This window comes from Paramisgurnus dabryanus, chromosome 13 (genome assembly GCF_030506205.2).
Source record: "Paramisgurnus dabryanus chromosome 13, PD_genome_1.1, whole genome shotgun sequence".
NCBI lineage: Eukaryota > Metazoa > Chordata > Actinopteri > Cypriniformes > Cobitidae > Paramisgurnus > Paramisgurnus dabryanus.
The window spans coordinates 33,221,800-33,243,297 of record NC_133349.1 but is presented as its reverse complement, the minus strand read 5'-3'; the positions used below and the strand labels follow the sequence as shown (position 1 = coordinate 33,243,297).

General features: G+C 38.2%; 1 protein-coding gene across 1 annotated transcript; it reads left to right on the top strand.

Moving 5' to 3' along the window:
• The first annotated feature begins 1,313 nt into the window (after positions 1-1,313).
• Positions 1,314-16,704, top strand: LOC141279943 (uncharacterized). The gene is given in 12 exon segments (XM_073811507.1): positions 1,314-1,349; positions 3,785-4,999; positions 5,741-5,829; positions 6,117-6,859; positions 6,862-8,817; positions 10,806-13,599; positions 15,334-15,440; positions 15,525-15,601; positions 15,837-15,987; positions 16,072-16,141; positions 16,256-16,360; positions 16,428-16,704. Coding segments are annotated over 12 exon segments (7,620 nt in total).
• The last annotated feature ends 4,794 nt before the right edge of the window (positions 16,705-21,498 follow it).

Sequence of the window (21,498 nt, the reverse complement as noted above, 5' to 3'; positions counted from 1 at the left end):
ACAAAATAGCTGGAGCAAGAATATCAAGTACACAAATTAAATGCATCAAATAATCACATTCAATATTACTTCACACTTGCAATTACAACAAAGAGAATCTCCAGCATCCACTCAACCAAACAAAACCTGAAATGAAACTTGGGTAAAAGTTTATACAAAGCAAAAATGTAGTGTCACATTCACAATAATACCATGTATACACCCCTCAGACAGCTGGACAAATTAGTCTTTTTTTAGTTGAGGTGGCTTTCTTTTGGTGGGATTTGGGGCTTTTGTGGGGGGTATGGTAGGTGGAAGGGTGGATGTGGATGCAGATTCATCAAAAAAGTCGTCCGTCATAAACTGGTCCAGGTCAAGGTCAGTAGGGAACAGCGTGGCGGATGCTTGCGTGACGGATGCTTGCGTGGCGGATGCTTGCGATATGCGTGTGATTCTGCCATTGTGTATAGTGATGTTGACTGGTGGTAGTTTTAAAAGTAAATCAATTATAGTGTCTGCACTTGGGTGTGGTGGAAGATCTATTATTGAGTTTATGAGCTGGTTTTCTATAGTTGCCGTTTGAATTTCACCTGAGGTTTTGAATGTGAGGTTTCCATAGGAGTACATGGTGATGGAGGTGAATTTGTAATGTGTATTGCATTTTGGGCAGTGAACACGTGACACAGACATGGGCATGTTGGTGATTTTGTGGTGTTGTGGGCAGATGTGGTGAACATTGATTGTTGCGCCAATGATTTCTGTGGTGACGTTTGTGGATGTGGTGGTGTGCTGCGTGGTGAGAATCATGTCAGGGTCTTCTTCCAGTAGGGTGCTGTATCTGGTACTGGTGATAATTAGATTACCCTTAAAGTGGCGGACTGAAACACTACTAAGGATGTACCAAGAGCCAATGTTCAAGGTCTTCTCACCCCAATTTGTGAAGTCTATTTGACCAGTGTTGTCCGCAACTCTGTATGTTGTGTTTGGAAAGAAACGTTGATCTTGAATAAAATTGTATCCTTGACTTTCAATGTGGATGATTTGCACTTTTACATTCACCTACAATTGGGAAGTAAAAAAACAATAAGTACAACAGCTGCAAATAGTGGACCTTTGTGGCATCTTAGAAAGAGTTCATTTAAAGAATGCAATTACTTACTCTTTGAAATTCATTTTCAATTTTCAGGACATCACGGATTGGAACCACTTTGTCACTTTCTGTGACCTTCAGTGTCGTGTTGTAGCTATAGTCTAGCCCCTTAATACACATCATCCATAATTTGAACCCAAAGAGGACTTCTTGGGTCTGATCTACTCTTGATTGTTGCACAACTATGTTCTGCAAGTGCACTGGGTTCCTGTTTATTAAGGTAAGAGGGGCAAAGATAAAGTTGACATCAAATGCATTTCAACAATTTTAAGTAAAAGTTAGTTACCTCTGCAAATTCACCATTTGGAATTCAGAGTGCAGCTCTGGCTTGAACACCACCACTCTTCTTATTTTGAGTTTCTCTTGAATTTGTGCCTCAAAATAAGGGCGCTTGGCACCCCCCGTTTAAGGCTCGAAACATTATGTATATACCCTTTAACAGATTCGGTTTTTCTTTGGTCATTCATGTCTGGTTAAGGACAAAAATAAACGTTAGAGAAGAATCTCAAGTCTCAATTTTCGCTTTCAATTAACTCAACTTTAAGGCAACCAAGTTAAAACATTAAATAACCATAAACATTTTAGAGTGTTTGTAATACCTTAAGTTGAAGTATTGAAGTTTGGCTTGAAACAGGGCAAGACTTGAGTTGCTGGGATCAAGAATGTGTGCATTTAGTCATTTAGAAAACAAGAGAATTCACAAAGTGCAAAGAAACTTAATATTTTAGTGCTGTAAACTAAGTGTTACCTTCTGCAGATTTGGATGATTTGCCTGGTTTATGAGGCCTCCTTTTTTCTGTCAGAGTTGTAAAGAAATACATTAGACATTTAGGATTTCCATTTTTTGTGTCAAGAAAACACATGATTTTTGTCAATCAAGACAGGATTAAAAAAATTATTTTTGTCTAAGGTATTTTAACTGATGTTATTAAAACAAATTAAGTTTAAATAGATCTAATATTATATAACAAAAAGCAAATACCTGAATATTTATAATAATGCAAGTAACCTTCTTTCAATTTTGTCTGGCACAACAAATGGTATCTAGTATTATTTATATGGTATTTCTGAATATGTTTCACCTGTTTTTAATAAAGTAGTGGTAATGAGGTAAATAGTTCAGGTGAAAAGGATTTAAATTTAACATTTAAATAGTGCTTTTTGAACAGGAGTGTTCACTTTTTTTGTTGTTAATATAGTTCTCAATGACTCAGCTTCACAGACTTGTTAATTCAATTTGGATGTTTAAGCACCTTTTTTAGAAGTGATTACACACTGATATCTTTGTTTGTCTCACTGATTCCTTGTAAAGGAGTGGAATATAAAATGGCATTTTACCTGAATCTTAAGTTTTAGATTTTATCACAAACTAAAGTTGTTAATTTATATTTAAATTATCAAATCAAATGAAAAAACACAAGATGATTGATGAATGTAATATTTACAGAGTTCTGAAATGCTATTAAGTCATTACTGCCTCCATACTCCTATTATGAGATTATTTATTTATTGCTCACCCCCTTTAATAGATAACTGCAACCTTCTCAATACTGTATTTTAAACCTGGGATGTGCCACATTGGATTGAAACCCATGACCTAAAAAGTCCTGGGTCTGTTTTTTAACCACACTCTTTTACTTGGAGTATTAGGATTAGTTCATATGCTTGGCCATAGATAATAATTAATTAGCACCAGATCTCAATTAGCAGTAAATTGGGTAGAGAAATGGGCAATGTGTTACTTCTTTCTTTCTACAGCAGGTAAGAATGTTTCTGAGCTTGTTTTGAATTCACTTTCTTTGCTTTTCTTAATGTTTTATAAAACAGTGCTTTGAGGTAAAATAGTTATGTTACAAAAGACTTAAAAACATCTGAATTTGAACTATTGTTTGCCATGAACATTTAGTGGCAATGGCTTCTTTTAAATGTTGGTGTTCTAAACTACCATAACTAAACTCATACTTAGTGTCTTTGTGGGATTTAATTCTGTTACCATTTTGGTAACTAAACGTGTACAGTAACGTGTTAATGTTAAGCATTTGGTAAACTTTTTGTGATATGAACTAGTTTCGTTTTTAGAACAGTAACTGTTCACAAGGATTACAATCACCAAAACAAGTGAACTACAACTTTTGTGTGTGTGTTTATGTGTGTGTGTGTGTGTGTGTACCTGGTAATTATCACGTTGTGGGGACCAATTGTGAAAATCTAAGGTACAAGAAAGTTTTCTGTGATGGTTGGGGTTAGGGAATGGGGTAGGTAAGGGGAATAAAATATACAGTTTGTACAGTATAAAATGCATGACGTCTATGGAATGTCCCCACAAAACATGGAAACCAGAGTGTGTGTGTGTGTGTGTGTGTGTGTGTGTGTGTGTGTGTGTGTGTGTGTGTGTGTGTGTACCACCTACAAATCTGTCTGGTATTATAAAGTTATACCAAATTAAAAGTTAATGCATGCCTAACTATGCTTTATTTTCTTTTTTTATGTGTGGTGGTGTATTGGTAAAAGACTGCGCATTGACGTATGTCAAATGTTTAATTATTATTAAAATACTACTTTAAGTGTAGTTGTTTGAATGCCAAGTGTTATATACTTGTGTTGTAAGATAAATGAGACTGAAGTTTTATATGTAATGTTTTGTTGTTTTTACAGATGCCACGGCCAAAGAAGAGGTCTGCAATAGCGAAGAGGCTATATGCCGAACAATGTGTGACAGAGGCTGCACCGCTTCCTCTTAAAACAAGTCAAGCAGAGGCTGCACAGCTCCCTCTTAAAATAAGTAGAGCCGAGGTATCGCCACTTCCTCGTAAAACTAAGGTAGACTTGTCAGGAATTGCTGGCAAGTGCCATTGTGCAAAACCCCAGCAGGTTCCACTCCGTCCTGCAATAAAACGGGTAGAGGCTGCACCGCTCCCTCTTAAAACAAGTGTAGCCGAGGTTTTGCCGCTTCCTCGTAAAAAAATGGTAGGTTTGCCTGATGCAGGCAAGCTGTGGAAAACTATGGAAAACAAAGGTAAAACTATGGAAAACCAATGCAAAACCAAATCAATAAACCATCCAAACCCAATGAACTCTGAATCAAACTGTGAAATTTCCAAAAATGTACATGAAATTGCTTTGAAAGCTTTACCTGCAAGTGTTGAATTTCCACAGAAACCAGTGCTAAAAGGTTCCTTTCATCAAGGTGATGCCCGTTTTGGAGATTCACGCAACAGACAGTGTGGTGCTGTCAGTCTAACAGCAGTGTTGACAAGCAAGATGAAGAATGTGCTGACCTGGTCAACACGAGATCTTGATGATGTTTTGGTGGCAGGAACACAGCTTTATGAAACTTTACGAAACCAGGGTAACATAAATGACCGGGAAGCCATGGGTAGGCATTACATTGCAGTCCATGAATTACCAAGGAGACATGTGCTGGGTAATACAGTCTTTTACATTGAGTACACAGATTCTCTGACCGGATTGGTAAATGTTGATGTTTACGATGAAGCAGTTAGCAGTGTGGTTATGTCACTTGATGTAGCTCTTCAGCAAACTCTACTGAGTGCTGATGCTTTTCTTTTGACTATATCTGCCAACACGTGTGCGGTCATTAAGCAGGGATCATGGTATGCTTTTGTTGATTCTCATGCTGTCAAAACAGAGACAAGTTACATTGCTTATCACAGCAGTATACAATCCTTGTACAACTACATTAACGAGATTGCAATGTCATTTGGTGTAAATGAGCCACTATTTGAGATAACTGGAGTTATGGTTCATACAGATGCTGATGACTCTCAGTTGCTGGAAGCAGATAACAGCAGTCTTCCATGTTCTTCCGGTAAGGTCCTTTACAGTGAAATTGTAAAGCGCACACCCAAGGTATGTGAATCTGTGATGACGGAGGTTATGACATCTGACTTTTCATTACCTGATGCTGAAGTTCCAAATGCAAGAAGTAAGAACCTTCCAATACATACAGACCAAACTGTGTTCCAAAGTAAAGGAAAAAAGGCAAAAATAAAGCAGTTTGATTTCCCAGATAAACGGTTGTCAAAATGCAATGTTGAAAATGTTGTGACTGATGACATTATTATTACTGACATTACTATTCCAGACATATTATTTTGTCCCTTGACTCGTGAAGATCAGCAAGCTTTATGTAAAGTTGTACTTATGACAAATGATAACAATGACCATAATGTTGTTTTAAACTTTGGGCCAATTGCAGGTCCCTGTCAGACCAAGAGTATAAAAGCAGACGGTAACTGTTTTTTTAGATCACTGGCACATGTGATATGTGGAAGCGAAGAGAAACATTTGAAAATTCGCCGTGCAGTTGTCAAACATCTGAAAACGAATGGTCCGATGTTTCAGAAGTATGTCAGACGTGAGTATGCTTCAGTAGATGACTATTTGACACAATCTAGAATCTTTTATTCTGGGTCATGGGTCACTGAAATCGATATATTCGCAGCTTCTGATCTGTTTAAAACCACCATAATGACATTTAATGATGGCAGATGGAGTGCTCATAAACCTAGTGGAGAGGTATTGACACCCAATGCAATTTATTTAAACAATTGTAACAATAATCATTATGAAGTTGTGATATGTGTTAAGCACAAGATCAAGACTATGTTTGTGCTGGAGCATGTGACAATGGAACATCAAATGAGATGGGGAGTAAGCCATGTTTGCGAAAAAGAAAGGTAAGCGATGCTACAGAATCTTCTGCAAACAAGAGACATAGGAAGAGATACTCAAACAATAGTGAGTACAGACAAAAAAAACTGAAGTCCATGAAAACAAAATACTGTCATGATACTGATTACAAGGATAGTAAACTTGACTCTGCCAAAGCAAAATACTGTCATGATGCTGTTTACAGAAAAAGTATACTTGACTCTGCCAAAACAAAATACTGTCATGATGCTCTTTACAGGGAAAATAAACTTGACTCTGCAAAAGCAAAATACTGTCATGATGCTCTTTACAGGGAAAGTAAACTTGACTCTGCCAAAGCAAAATACCATCAAGATGCGTTTTACAGGGAAAGTAGACTTGACTCTGCCAAAGCAAAATACTGTCATGACGTTGTTTACAGGGTGAGTAAACTTAAAAATCTTTATGATGCATATCACAAAAATGTTGATGCTCGTATGGTTAAATGTAAACGCTCCAAGAAGAAATACCTTCAAAACCTGGCGTTTAAGGAAAGGGTATGTGAGTATTCCAAGAAAAAATACCTTCAAAACCTGGCCTTTAAGGCAAGAGTACGTGAGTATTCCAGAAAGAAATACCTTCAAACAAAGAAAGAACAAAAACTAATTGATTCTATTATTGCTCATTTTCGCCAGGAAGTAAGTAGAGGTCCAGAGTTTGTGTGCAGTGTCTGTCACCGTTTACTTTTCAGAAAGCAAGTAAAAGAATGCAAAACTGAATGCTATGAAAAGAAAGGAGAACAAATTGCTGCTTTGGCCAAAAGATGCATCACACTGAGGTATCTTCATGTTTGTGATGAGAGATGTTCTGGTAATTCTAATGTTTCTCCTGCAGAGTGCAAACTGTGGATCTGTCCAACATGTCATCGAAAAATCCTGTATGGACAATTGCCTGCGGAAAGTGTTGCTAACAACATGCATTTGGTGGATATTCCATATCAGCTGAAATGTCTTAATTCATTAGAACAACATCTTGTTGCTCGTAACATTCCTTTTTTGAAATTGCTTTGTCTCCCCCGCACAATGAATGTGATGACATGATGGTAAGGATCAAACTGAAGCGCAAGTTAACATACAAAGGGCATTACGAGTATAAGTATGTGCACACTGATCGTGTTAGAAATGCTTTGAAATATTTAATCAGGTGCAATAGGTGGTACAAAGATGTTGAGATTAATGAATGGTGGGTCAACTCTTTGGATGAACCGCCAGAGAATGTTGTTTGTGATGAAATGCAGGAACAAAATGTTGAAGCTGAAAATGGTGATGGGCAAAATTATCCTGAAGAAGAAACTGAGGAAGACTTGACCTATATCAAAGAGCAATGTGGTCTTTTGTCTGACACGTCATTACAACCTGTTGATGTTGGTTCTGAAATAATTGATCAGCATTTTCAGGATGTATTAAATGTTGCGCCAGCTGAAGATAAGAGTCCTGTTAAATTGCTATCTGATAAAACAAATGAAGCTAAATGTTTTCCTGTTCTTTTTCCAACTGGTGGCCCAACATTCCATGATGACAGGGAAGTAAAAATCACACTGTCCCGATACCTAAATGTGAGAATTCTGAATGCAGATGGGCGTTTTGCAGAAAACACAGACTTTATATTTTATGCACAGTATTTGTCAGAATTGGATCAAATTGTGTCTAACGTTTCTATTGCTTTAAGAAAAGGTTCAGACAACAGTTTGTTACAAGCAGTTACATCAGATGTGCTCACTAACCCGGAATCGTTAACCAAGTTGCTGAATTACGATGAAGGCTACAAGTTTTTAAGGCCAGTCCGTGGAACACCGCCATATTGGCAAAGCACTCAGAAAGATATTTTTGCTCTCATCAGACAACTAGGTATTCCACCTTTCTTTGCATCATTTAGCTCAGCAGATCTAAGGTGGCCTGAAATGATCAAAACCATTCTTATTCAAGAAGGTAAGAATTTAAATATTGATGAGCTTGATTGGTCTGAAAAATGTGGGCTGATTAGAAGAAATCCCGTCACTGCTGCAAGAATGTTTGACCATAGGTGGCATTATTTTTTGAAAGATGTAATTATGTCTCCTGCTCAACCTATTGGAAAGGTAATTGATTACTTTTACCGTGTGGAATTTCAGCAGCGTGGATCTCCTCATGTTCATTTTCTGTTTTGGGTAGAAAATGCTCCAAAGTTAAATGAAGACAATGAAGACAATGATGCTTTGGTTGCTGCATTTGTAGATCGTTACATCACTTGTGAGATGCCGAGTGAGGATGATACTGAATTGTATGAGACAGTCAACAGTGTTCAGAAGCATAGTGTCAGACATTCTAAGACATGTCGTAAGAAAAACACAGTTTGTAGGTTTAATTTTCCACGACCACCATCTGGTCGCACATTTATATCAAGAGCCTATTTGGGGCAATGCAATGATGAAAATGAGACTGCAAGTGCAGTTTTGAAGAAAATTAAAAGTGCCTTAACAGATTTTGATGTCAATTTTGTTTCAACAGATGCATTATTTCAATCAATTGGGATTGATCAGGCTGTGTTTGAGAAGGCTTACAAGAAATGTTCAAAGAAGAAAAGTGTTGTATTGAAACGAAATCCAAATGATGTTTGGGTGAACCAGTATAATAAACATCTTATACGTGCATGGCAAGGCAACATGGATATCCAGTATGTCACTGATGCTTACTCTGTAGTGGTTTATATTATTAGTTATATCACAAAAGCAGAGCAAGAAATGGGGCTGTTGCTGCAACGTGCACAGAATGAAGCGATGGATGGAAATCATGAAGCAAGATCAGCTTTGAAAAGGTTGGGAAGTATATATTTACACAACAGGGAAATCTCTGCTCAAGAGGCGGTGTATCGACTAACTGGTATGCACTTGAAAAAATGTTCTCGCAAAGTCCAGTTTATTCCAATTGGCACAGACCCTGTGAAATTGAGTTTACCTCTGCACAGAGATGTTCACAAGTCTCTGAGCTCGAGTCCGAGTCAAGTCTGAAGTCTTTGACCTCGAGTCCAAGTCAAGTCTGAAGTCTTTGAGCTTGAGTCCAAGTCAAGTCTGAAGTCTCTGGGCTCGAGTCCAAGTCAAGTCTCAAGTCTCGTTGTAACAAATAAAACTCTAATAACAAAAAGAAATTATAAACATTTATAAAAAAAACAAAGTTGCACATTAAGTAAGGTCAGTGGTGTAGTCTAGATTTTTGTAGTGAGTATACTGTGATTTTTCCCTCTCACCCTTATGACACTCGTCCCAGCGCAACACACCACTCACACTCACAGATGCATACAGTATGGATCTTCATGTAACAGAGCATTCTGAAAGTGTACTCATAAACACATAAACTGAATGTGTTATCAACATGTCAATTTATTATAAGAAAAAAAAAAGAGTTTAACAGCCAATGGGTTTACAGCTGGGGAAACTGGACTGATTTTTAGACTGGTTTAGTGTTAATTAACATCTAACTTGGGGCCAAAACTTACTCAACTGTTAATTAAAATTAAATAAACTGTTTACAATCTTCAATCCGTGGCTAACACACGCATTGAAGAAGAAAAATATCCACTCTTTCAATAGCTATTATCTGACAACTATTGATAACATTACCATGTGTAATTTAATGGTGTAAATGTTTTTAATTAATACACATTTAAGATGACCATGAATTAACTCTAATTTGCATAGTCATTAATATAAAAAGCTTATTTTTTGCATATAATACAAGCATTGTCTAAAAATGAAAATAGGCTTTTACTTTTATTATTACAAGACCATCATGTAGCCTAATATTAGACACCAAAACCAAAGTGAAGAAAATTATCTTTAATTTGCATGTCTGAACTGAACATCAACGCAGACATGAATTTCCTCACAGAAGTTTAAGATCATATACATCTTGAACGTAGATATATAAATGAACACAGAGAAGGGAAGTTTAACACTGTGAAGCACAAGCAAACATGCTGAAGGCAGCTAAAAACCATCAGGATATAATCACGGGCTTATTTTATTGCACTTGAAACCTTATCTATTAAACTGGACTGATGATTTAAATGTTGTTTACTCACATGTGCGTTGTTAACTCTCGGATTTCATGTTGAAGCACTGTTCCACTCGTTCACTGCTCCATGTGGACAATTCCTGTTTGTTTACAGTGTCGCGTGAGCAGCTACACTGCAGGTTCGAGTTCATTTGGCGCTAAGCAGACCTCTTGGTGATGTCAAAGTACCGCGAGAGCGATTCAAAGCAGATTTCTCCATGTGATAACTGAAATCGCTCTCGCGGTACTTTGTTGTCACTCGCCTGTGGGTTCTTGTGGCGCCACAGCAGTCTGCTCCCCAGTCATTCTAGATCCGCTATAGTATTAATTTGATTTCATACGCCGATCGGATCGCGCAGTTCGGCAGGTACAGTATGACACAAAGTAGCGCAACTCTGGACCTGACTGGAGCCGGACCGGATACACTGAACCGCATGTGCGGACAGAAATCTGCTCACTTGAGCCCCTTTTTGCGGTTAAATTGTTTAACCATTTAAACAATTGCAAGCCTTAGAAACACGTTAATGATAATCTTACCCTATTTAAATTGCATATTAATCCGCAAATCGCATGCGAGCTGAACCGCGGATCCGTCACAGCACTACCCATAGCTTCAGATGAATGCCACAGCAGCAGCTGCCTGCAGGTACAGTCGACATGTATGTTCGCGGCCGCGCGCGCGGAGCAAATACGTCACGTGTTACGTCGTGGGCAGGTTGTAGGTAACGGAGGGAGCTATGACAGCGAGCTCATCAGACGTTTCCTAAAAATAAACATTGTTCACGAGTCGCGCGGCTCGAGTCCGAGTCGAGTCTGAAGTCTTTGAGGGTCGAGTCTCAAGTCGAGTCTGAAGTCACTGTGTGTGCGACTTAAGTCGCACTCGAGTCCGAGTCTCAAACTCGAGTCCCCATCTCTGCCTCTGCATGTGCTGCAAGCTGAGCAGTCAGGTGAGAAAAGCACTATTTGGATGAAGAGTCTCGTTGACAGGTACAAGAGTAGACCCAAAACACAAAATTTTGATGTTATGTGTATTGCAAGTTTTTGTTCAGAATACAGGATATTGTCACAATCTGAGCTTTCTTCACAAAAGTCCTCCAAAGACAAAGTGATCAAGCTTAACAACAACTGTGGCTATATGATACGAAGAAGTCGAACCAAGCCAGCAGTGGTCAGGTATCCGAGATTTTCACCAACAAAGGATCCAGAGAAGTACCACCATTCATTGTTACAACTTTTTTTACCACATTATGAAGATTGGCAGCTGAAACCAGATAATTTTAACACTTATGAAGATTTCTACAACCATGGTGCTGTAAAATGTGGAAGTAGTCTAGCAAGTGTCAAATGTACTGTTGATGCAAATCTAGCAATTTTTGAAAAGGAAAGTGATAAAATAAATAGAGCTCAACAGCTTTTAGAGCAAGGTGTTGATTTAGAAGATGCTTGGGCTCTACTGTGCCCTGTAACTGAGAAAGAACATGATGAATGTTTAAATCTAAAGAAGCAACGAGAAATGCCAGATGAAGATGATTCTGGCACACTTATTCCAGATCTTGCAGCAAATGCTCAAACTGCATTCACAATTGATACTAGTAATGCTACAATGTCTAGAGATGAAGCATTGAGTTTACTAAGATTTTTAAACGCTGAACAATCTGCAATATTTCACAAAGTCCGCAAATGGTGTCTACAGAAAGTATATGGTGAAAATTCTGAACCATTTTTCTTGTTTGTTACAGGTGGAGCAGGCACAGGAAAAAGTCATTTAATCAAAGCAATTTACTATGAATCTTGTAGGCTCTTATCTCAGCTATCTGATAACCCTGATGATAGAACTGTGATTTTATGTGCCTCAACAGGTGTAGCTGCTTACAACATTGGTGCCGCAACCATCCACAACACCTTTTCTATTGGTGTTAATGTCAAATTGCCATATCAACCTTTAAGTGATGACAAAATCAATTCTCTGCGTTCCAAAATGGCTTGTTTGCAAATCTTGATCATTGATGAGATATCCATGGTTGACCATCACCTTTTGTCTTATGTTCATGGCAGGTTGCGACAAATCAAGCAAACTGGTGACTACTCTGTATTTGGAAAAGTAAGCATTATTGCTGTAGGAGATTTCTATCAGCTTCCACCTGTCAAAGGTACTCCCCTCTATGCCGATGCAAAAGGAGTGAATCTTTGGGATAACATCTTTAAAATTGCTGAATTAACAAATGTCGTTAGGCAAAAAGATGTATCTTTTGCAGAAATGTTAAATCGTCTGAGAGTTCGTAAAAAGAATGAATCTCTGAGTCTAAGTGACATTAACGTGCTGAAGCAATGTGAAACTGGTGAGGTATGTACTGATATTCACATATTTCCTACAAATTCTAAAGTTGATGAATATAACATGCTCATGTTTCATGAGTGTTGTCCAGATGTGATCAGTATTCGAGCTCGAGATTTTGTGAGGAATCCTAAAACTGGACGAATGGAACCCAAGGTTGGAATGCATACAAAAGTTTTCAACTCTTGTTTATCTACGTTTGTTTCCTTGGGTGTTGGAGCAAGAGTAATGTTAAAGAAAAACGTGGATGTTTCTGATGGCCTTGTTAATGGAGCATTTGGCACTGTTGTCCACATAAGTGAAAGTCAGAAACATGATGATGACGATGACAATGATTTCCCCTCAGCCATTCACGTAGTCTTTGATGATCCAAATGTTGGTAAAGTTCAGCGATCAAACCAACAGCCGAGATTTTCCAAAAACGCAACTGTAATTGAAGCACAAGAAGATCATGTCACAAATGATGGTGGCATAAGACGTCAGTTTCCACTGAAATTGGCATGGGCGTGCACTGTTCACAAAGTGCAAGGGCTTACAGTAGATAAAGCTGTTGTATCGCTTGATAAGATCTTTCCTCCAGGACAAGCATATGTTGCATTGAGTCGTGTGAGAACCATCGATGGATTGATCATTCAAAACTTCAAGGAGTCTGCCATATATTGCAATGATAAAATTGAGCAAGCAATGAAAAATATGGTCAAATTTTCTTTAGAGAACAATGGTTTCAGAAATACACCGGATATATTTAGAATTGCTCTTCATAATGTGCAAAGTCTTCAAGCTCACATTCAAGATGTTCGAGCTCACAGACAGCTTTTGAATGCAGATTGCATTTCTTTAACTGAAACATGGTTAAAAGCTGAAGACAAGGAAGATGAAGTACAGATACCAGGATTTAATTTTAAGCATAATCCAAGAGCTAATTGTTATGATAACAGCAGTCTGCTTTTCAGTAATTTAAAACACCAACGAGGAGGAGGAGTTGGAATATACTGTTGTCAAAATGTGGTTTCTAATGTCATCATTCCAGAACCTTGTAATTTGGAATGTCTCTACTTGACAATTCCACATGTGAATTTAAATGTTGCACTGCTGTACAGGCCTAATTCATATCCAATTAACATGTTTCGACTAAATGTATCACGTGTCATTGCTGAGCTGGAGAAACATCCCGGAACCAAACTAATTATGGGGGACTTCAATGAAGATATCATAACATCATATACTATTAGGATGTTGATGGAATTTAATGGATACAGTCAACATGTGCAACATCCAACAACTGAGAAACGTACATTAATAGATCACGTGTATGCTAAAGATGTGCAAAATATTTCAGTTGAAATTAGTTCGACATATTATAGTTATCACGAGGCAGTGCTAGTTACAGTATGGTAATATGTATGTATATTGAACACTATATGACATTGATTTCTCTTGTTTATTTGTCTTTGTCTGTCTGTTCTACAATGTGATGCTAACACTGAGAGTGATGTCTACAAAATGCTGTACAGGTTTGCAACTGGTAAAGGTATGCTACTAATCTATCTATATCAAACGGTTTACTTAAAGATGCATAAGTTTTATTTGGTACTACCATATCAACAAGGAAGAAAGTCATGTAAGGTATTTCGCTTGTATGGAATGTATGCCCATTCCAAGATATTTGTATTACTGTATGGTCTCTCTTTGTATATCCCAAGTGCTAACCATGGTAAGAATCAAAGATGTCCAGATTACTAGCAACTGCATTCCAGCTTTTATCCAGGTATCACAGAGTCCTACATTTTACTTAACACCTAGTCTTTCTAGAACTTCAAAGCTACACACAGACAAGGTTTTTGTACTACACTAGTCAACATTTGAAGTGGATCAAAACCTTTCCTAAAAGTTGTCTTAAAACCAATACCCAGTACCCGTTCTTGTCTTAGGACAAGTTTGATGAATGTTTTTGATCCACTTCAAATGTTGACTACTATATTTGGTGTATAGATGAGAATGAAATTGAATTATATGTATAAGCTATGTGCCCAAAAAAAAAAAAATTTCAAAATTACTAAATGTTTAAGATTTTTAGGTGACTTAATTTATATTACTTCTGTTTAATTTCTACCATAGCACAAGCCTTCCTATCACAAGCCATCCATACAACACTGGGGGAAAGGTCAAACTGCATAAGAAGCTTCCACCAAAGACTGCCTACATTCCTACGCAACTAATTTCATAGCACTACATAAAGAGTCAACATGGAGAAGCCCACAATAAAAGGTCAATTTAAGGCTATATTTTACCTCTGTATATAAAAATATATTATTTTAACCTTTTAAATGTTAAAGTTTTGCTTAGTCCAATAAAAAATTTTTTTCAGCTAATCACCATGAATTATAAACTTTAACCATGACAAATTTACAAATGTTTTACTTTTATTTAAACACTAGGTGTTTTTTTTATTTTCAGATTACCAAAATGCACTGATGCTGAAAATCTACATTCTCATCATGACTCATCTGTAAACTATACACTATAAATGTATTGTGAATTGCTCCTAAGCACAGATGAACCCACAAACAATAAATTTTCAGCTTTGTACAACTTCAAGACTAATAAGCATATTCTGAGATTCAAAATCTCCTATAAAGATATGAACTACATACAAAAAGGTTATTTAAGAAACAGTTTTTATATAACTTGCCAAAATGTTTTATAGTAAACCCTTCAATTAAGTCATAAACATAAAAATATTTTGCTTTCAGATTTTCTGCTAACATCATTCCCTTTACATATTCATCATTACACTGTGCCTCATGAGCTCGTATGAAGTAAACAACATATTTAAAGGTAAATGATGTGTGTATTATGTGTGCAAAAATACACTTTAATCATGAATCATGCATTAACCCACTAACTATTCATTTTACCTTTTTAAATGGTGCATTGAGATATCTGTGGATGCACTAGGACACATCATCAGTGAACTTTTCAGAGATCCTTTGGTAGTTTGGGTGTCAACATCACACACTCTCTTGGTTGACTCAGCTGGGATTGTTTGGGTCCCAACTTGTGGCCCACCATCACTGACCCACTTTTTTAAACCAAATCAACATTAAGGCTTTCTTTGCATCTTGTAGGTTAGACTATCTTACACTGGGAACGGCCAACAAAGCCTATTCATCCAACCTCAACACTGCTCACTGTGAACTTTCCAGCTCATCCTCTGACCCCCTCAGAGATCCTGGTATTTGTCCCTAATACTCATTAGCCTCTTCCATGCAGCCCTTCCAAGGAACTGTCAATAATACTAAGATGACCCGGTTTGCAGGAATGCATGTCAGCATCATATCTGGTCTTGAAGAAGTTGATGTTACAATGACTATCCAGATCAACCCACAGTTCCAAGTCTGATGCTGATGAGAGCAGGTTGGCAATCAATGTCACACTAATCAACATTCAGATAGCTCCAAATGTTTTTCCTACCATTGCATTGAAAATGGTTTCTGCCACAGATCTCAGGACGCGGTTGTGTCACCAGCAGTAGAAGTCCTATCCTACAGCTGTCAAGCAGATACTATGATCATTGTCACAGAAGGGGAAATCTGCAGAGAGTGTTGGTATGTTGCTCTTTCACCTGCAGATCATGGCCAGCTTGAACATTAAGGCTTTCTTTGCATCTTGTAGGTTAGACTATCTTACACTGGGAACGGCCAACAAAGCCTATTCATCCAACCTCAACACTGCTCACTGTGAACTTTCCAGCTCATCCTCTGACCCCCTCAGAGATCCTGGTATTTGTCCCTAATACTCATTAGCCTCTTCCATGCAGCCCTTCCAAGGAACTGTCAATAATACTAAGATGACCCGGTTTGCAGGAATGCATGTCAGCATCATATCTGGTCTTGAAGAAGTTGATGTTACAATGACTATCCAGATCAACCCACAGTTCCAAGTCTGATGCTGATGAGAGCAGGTTGGCAATCAATGTCACACTAATCAACATTCAGATAGCTCCAAATGTTTTTCCTACCATTGCATTGAAAATGGTTTCTGCCACAGATCTCAGGACGCGGTTGTGTCACCAGCAGTAGAAGTCCTATCCTACAGCTGTCAAGCAGATACTATGATCATTGTCACAGAAGGGGAAATCTGCAGAGAGTGTTGGTATGTTGCTCTTTCACCTGCAAATCATGGCCAGCTTGAACATTAAGGCTTTCTTTGCATCTTGTAGGTTAGACTATCTTACACTGGGAACGGCCAACAAAGCCTATTCATCCAACCTCAACACTGCTCATTGTGAACTTTCCAGCTCATCCTCTGACCCCCCCCCCCAGAGATCCTGGTATTTGTCCCTAACAATATTAGCCTCTTCCATGCAGCCCTTCCAAGGAACTGTCAATAATACTAAGATGACCCGGTTTGCAGGAATGCATGTCAGCACCATATCTGGTCTTGAAGAGGTTGATGTTACAATGACTATCCAGATCAACCCACAGTTCCAAGTCTGATGCTGATGAGAGCAGGTTGGCAATCAATGTCACACTAATCAACATTCAGATAGCTCCAAATGTTTTTCCTACCATTGCATTGAAAATGGTTTCTGCCACAGACCTCAGGACGCGATTGTGTCACCAGCAGTGGAAGTCTTATCCTACAGCTGTCAAGAAGGTCATTGTCACAGAAGGGGAAATCTGCAGAGAGTGTTGGTATGTTGCTCTTTCACCAGCAAATCATGGCCAGCTTGGATCATGAACTTAATACTCCGTGACTGGGCCTTCCTGATGTTATTCTATGTCAGCCTGCCATGTAATTTGTTTCTATGCTTTAAAGACACAAGCACAGTTCAATACCTACTGTGAAAATCTGAGGCCTTTGCAACTTGAAAAATGTAAGCTTAAAAGATTTTTAAATGCATTCTGATTGTAGGATGTTTTTATTATTGTTACTGATTTTAACATTGTTTTCCTCTTCTTCTAGTGAAAACAACAGACTCTACAATCAATTTGGAGAATATCCATAAAATAATTTCAGCTATGAATACTCAATCATCCAAGTAATATTACTATGCAATACAACTGGTATGGATGGCTTGTATTATAAATAAATACAACACTGATGAAAATGTACTTGGTCTCTGACATTTATTGATTGGAATTCTTAGTATCAGGTGAATTATGCTACTATAGAAATATCCTTTAAATTTGGGTATCTTGTTACATGTACTAAATTTGGTTTTATGAGCAGAGTAGTTAAATATGTCTTAAATTTATCAGTAGTGATATTTGGTTACATGAACCCTACAAATTAAGATTCACTAAATAACAAAGTTGTTTCTCTCAAATCTGACTTGTTTTGCATATCTGGCAACAAAACCACACATTTTAGATGTGGTCCCTAGTTGTTGCTTTGTGTTATAGAGAGAACATGCATATATTCACAATTTATTAAAACTTCAAAAGAAAATAATTGTAGATGAACAGTACATGGGTTCAAAACTACAAGGAAGAATAAACTGTAGACAAAGCTTGAGTATATGAACATTTTTATGTAAAAGACAAAAGTAGATCATCAAGACAGTACATTTTACACTCAGATTTGCAATATTACTTCTCAGGGTCTGGCCATATTGGTTTTGAACACAACTCCTTAAAGGTTACAGGTTAGTGGCTTAAATAGAAAGAACATGAAAAATATATACATTCAGAGGTAAATGTGAAGGTAAAGAATACACTGACATTTTGTAGATAAATCCATCAGAAGTATGTTTATAAATTCCAATTTGGACATGTGCCAATGAATACAGTATATATGACAATCAGATCATTTAAGTGAGAATTAAGTCAAGAAGAACATTCCTTGAATGGAATTTGAACCTCTCATGGAATTTTTATCAAACGCATACACTAATCGCCAAAGGTACAAAAAAGACCCCACAGTTCAGAAATAAAAGACATGCAATCTAAGAAAATCAGATATCGTAAATGAAAAATCAAGACAAGAAGCGCTCACACAGGATTCAAACCTATGACTTTAAAATCTCAAAACATATGATTTACCAGATGAGCCAGACAGTTGACATGATTCCACCAGGCTGCAGACAGAGCTTTCATAGCTGCAAGCATTGACATGCGCCAATCACCAAAAGTGCAGAAATTTTTATCAACTTAGCTAAAGCTTTTACACAAAGCAACCTACAATTGCTACATATGTCAGAGGTAACACACCTCTGGAGCAACTAGGGTTTAAGTGTCTTGCTCAGGACACAATGGTGTGTCACAGTGGATTCGAACCCAGGTCTCTCAAACCAAAGACGTGTGTCTTATCCACTGCACCATCACCATTTCCCCAGAAATGACACCACAGATCAGAAATAAAAAAAACAATGACATTCAATGAGAATCAGATAACTTAAATGGGAAAAAAGTCAAGACAAACACCCCTGCACACAGGATTAGAACCCATGAACTTAGAATCCGAAAACATATGAGTGCATCAAAAACACAAGGTGTAGCAATCACAGAGCAGAACCACCGCAGTGCAGAGCAGGAACAGAAAACATGGCAAAAATAGAACATATGTGAACTACAGACAGGTCAAGAAGAATAGGTGGGAAAGAACAAAACTTTAAAATAGAAGAAATTAACACCTGCCTCAGGCGGGATTAGAACCCATGAACTCTGGATCTCTATCCATGCAACCTAGCAGATGCACCACTCAGTAGACACAGCTCAAGGGGCAGCAGAAAAGAGCTTACATGCCATACAAAGAATTCAGAAGTTATAAGCAGTTCTATAAGAACTGTTATAGTCTATAACCCCTAGGTGGCGCTGTTCTCTGATTTCCTCAGGACATCATGCCGAAGCTCCCTACCGATTTTTGCGCCGATATATCCGATACTTCAAAAGTTATAGCAATATATCACAAATTTCAAAATGGTGGACAGACGGTTCGGTCAATCCCGGCATAATACACATCGACAGATGCGGCATGAGCCAAGGAATCCGTAGACACCAAGATCATAATTTTCTGACAAACGATTCAGAAGTTATGCGCAAAAATAGCCTTTTTTCATATCTCATTACCCATAGGTGGCGCTGTCACCAAATTTGGCATGGACCCCCAGTTCATGGTCGACATGAAGTGTACCAAATTTCATCTCGATTGATCAAAGAATGACCGAGATACAGCTTCAGAACCAATTTTAAGTCAATCTCGTTAAGTTCGCGCATTAATTACTTTTGAATAAAGAAAAATATCAAAATTCTGTTCGGTCATTTCTATGCGGCTCACTCCAAAGATCACCTGTGCCAAATCTCATAAGAATTGAACAAAATTTAAAGGAGGAGTAGCGAAAAAACGAAATACTGTATATTTCAAAATGGCCGCTACTGTAATGGGTGGAGTCTTACTGTAAAGTATCAAATTCAATAAGCGAGATGAGAGCAATCACGTGTACTAAGTAGAATTTTCATAGATCTAATGGATCACGAGTTATAACCATTTGAATATTGAATTTTTGAGATGATGGTGGCGCTATAGAGTTAATGCTAGAGACCCCATTTTTGGCCACATGACTATTTATGACCACCACTACAACTGTGCCAATTTTCATCATTTTCCTACATACGGTTCATAGGGCTGCCATAGACTCCCATTGGGGAAGATTAAGAAGATTAAGAAGAAATATAGCTGCAAGCAGCAACACGGGGTCAAGCACCTTCGGCGCAATGCACACACAGCACAGCAAGCACACAAAGCACAGCAAGTTCACAATGCACAGCAAGCACACAAAGCACAGCAATTACACAAATCACAGCAGGCACACAAAGCACAGCAAGCTCACAAAGCACAGCAAGCACAAAAAGCACAGCAAGCACACAAAGCACAGCAAGCACACAAAGCACAGCAAGCTCACAATGCACAGCAAGCACACAAAGCACAGCAAGCTCACAATGCACAGCAAGCACACAAAGCACAGCAATTACACAAAGCACAGCAAGCTCACAAAGCACAGCAAGCACACAAAGCACAGCAAGCACGCAAAGCACAGCAAGCACACAAAGCACAGTAATCTCACAAAGCACAGCAAACTCACAAAGCACAGCAAGCACACAAAGCACAGCAAGCTCACAAAGCACAGCAAGCTCACAAAGCACAGCAAACTCACAAAGCGCAGCAAGCACACAAAGCACAGCAAGCTCACAAAGCACAGCAAGCTCACAAAGCACAGCAAACTCACAAATCACAGCAAGCTCACAAAGCACAGCAAGCACACAAAGCACAGTAAGCACACAAAGCACAGCAAGCACACAAAGCATAGCAACAAAAAAAGCACTGCAAGCACACAAAGCTCAGCAAGCACAGCAAGCTCACAAAGCACAGCAAGCTCACAAAGCACAACCAGCACACAAAGCACAGCAAACTTCCAAAGCACAGCAAGCACACAAAGCACACAAAGCACAGAAAGCACAGCAAGAACCACCACAATGCAGAGCAACAACAGCAAACATGGAAAAATAGAACACATTTGAACTACAGACAGGTTGAGAAGAACTGATGAGGAAGAACAAAATACCTGACTCAGGTGGGATTCAAACCCAGGAACTCAGAATCTCAATACATATGATTAACTTGATGCGCCACTCAGATGACACAGCTCATGAAGCAGCAGAAAAGAGATTAGAAAGCTACAAGGATTAACATATGTCAAATTAGTTTATAAACCCTAGGTGGCGCTGTACTCTGACTTCTCAGGTACCTTCAGGATATCATGTCAAAGCTCCTTATCAATTTTTGCACAGATATGTCCAATAGTTCAAAAAATATAACAATTTATGTCAAATTTCAAAATGGCGGACAGGCGGTTCAGTCAAACCTGGCATAATTCACATCGACAGATGCGGCATGAGGTAAGCAATCCATAGACATCAAGATCATAATTTTCTGACAAACAGTTCAGAAGTTATGGGCAAAAATAGCCTATTTTATTATCTCATAACCCATAGGTGGCGCTGTCACCAAATTTGGCATGGACCCCAAGTTCATGGTCGACATGAAGTGTACCAAATTTCATTTCAATTGATCAAAGAATGACCGAGCTACAGCTTCAGAACCATTTTTGCGTCAACCTTGTTAAGTTTGCGCATTTATTACTTTTGAACAAAGATAAATATCAAAATTCTGTTCGGTCATTTCTATGCGGCTCACTCCAAAGATCATCTGTGCCAAATCTCATAAGAATTGAACCGCATTTGAAGGAGGAGTAGCGAAAAAACAAAATACTGTACATTTCAAAATGGCTG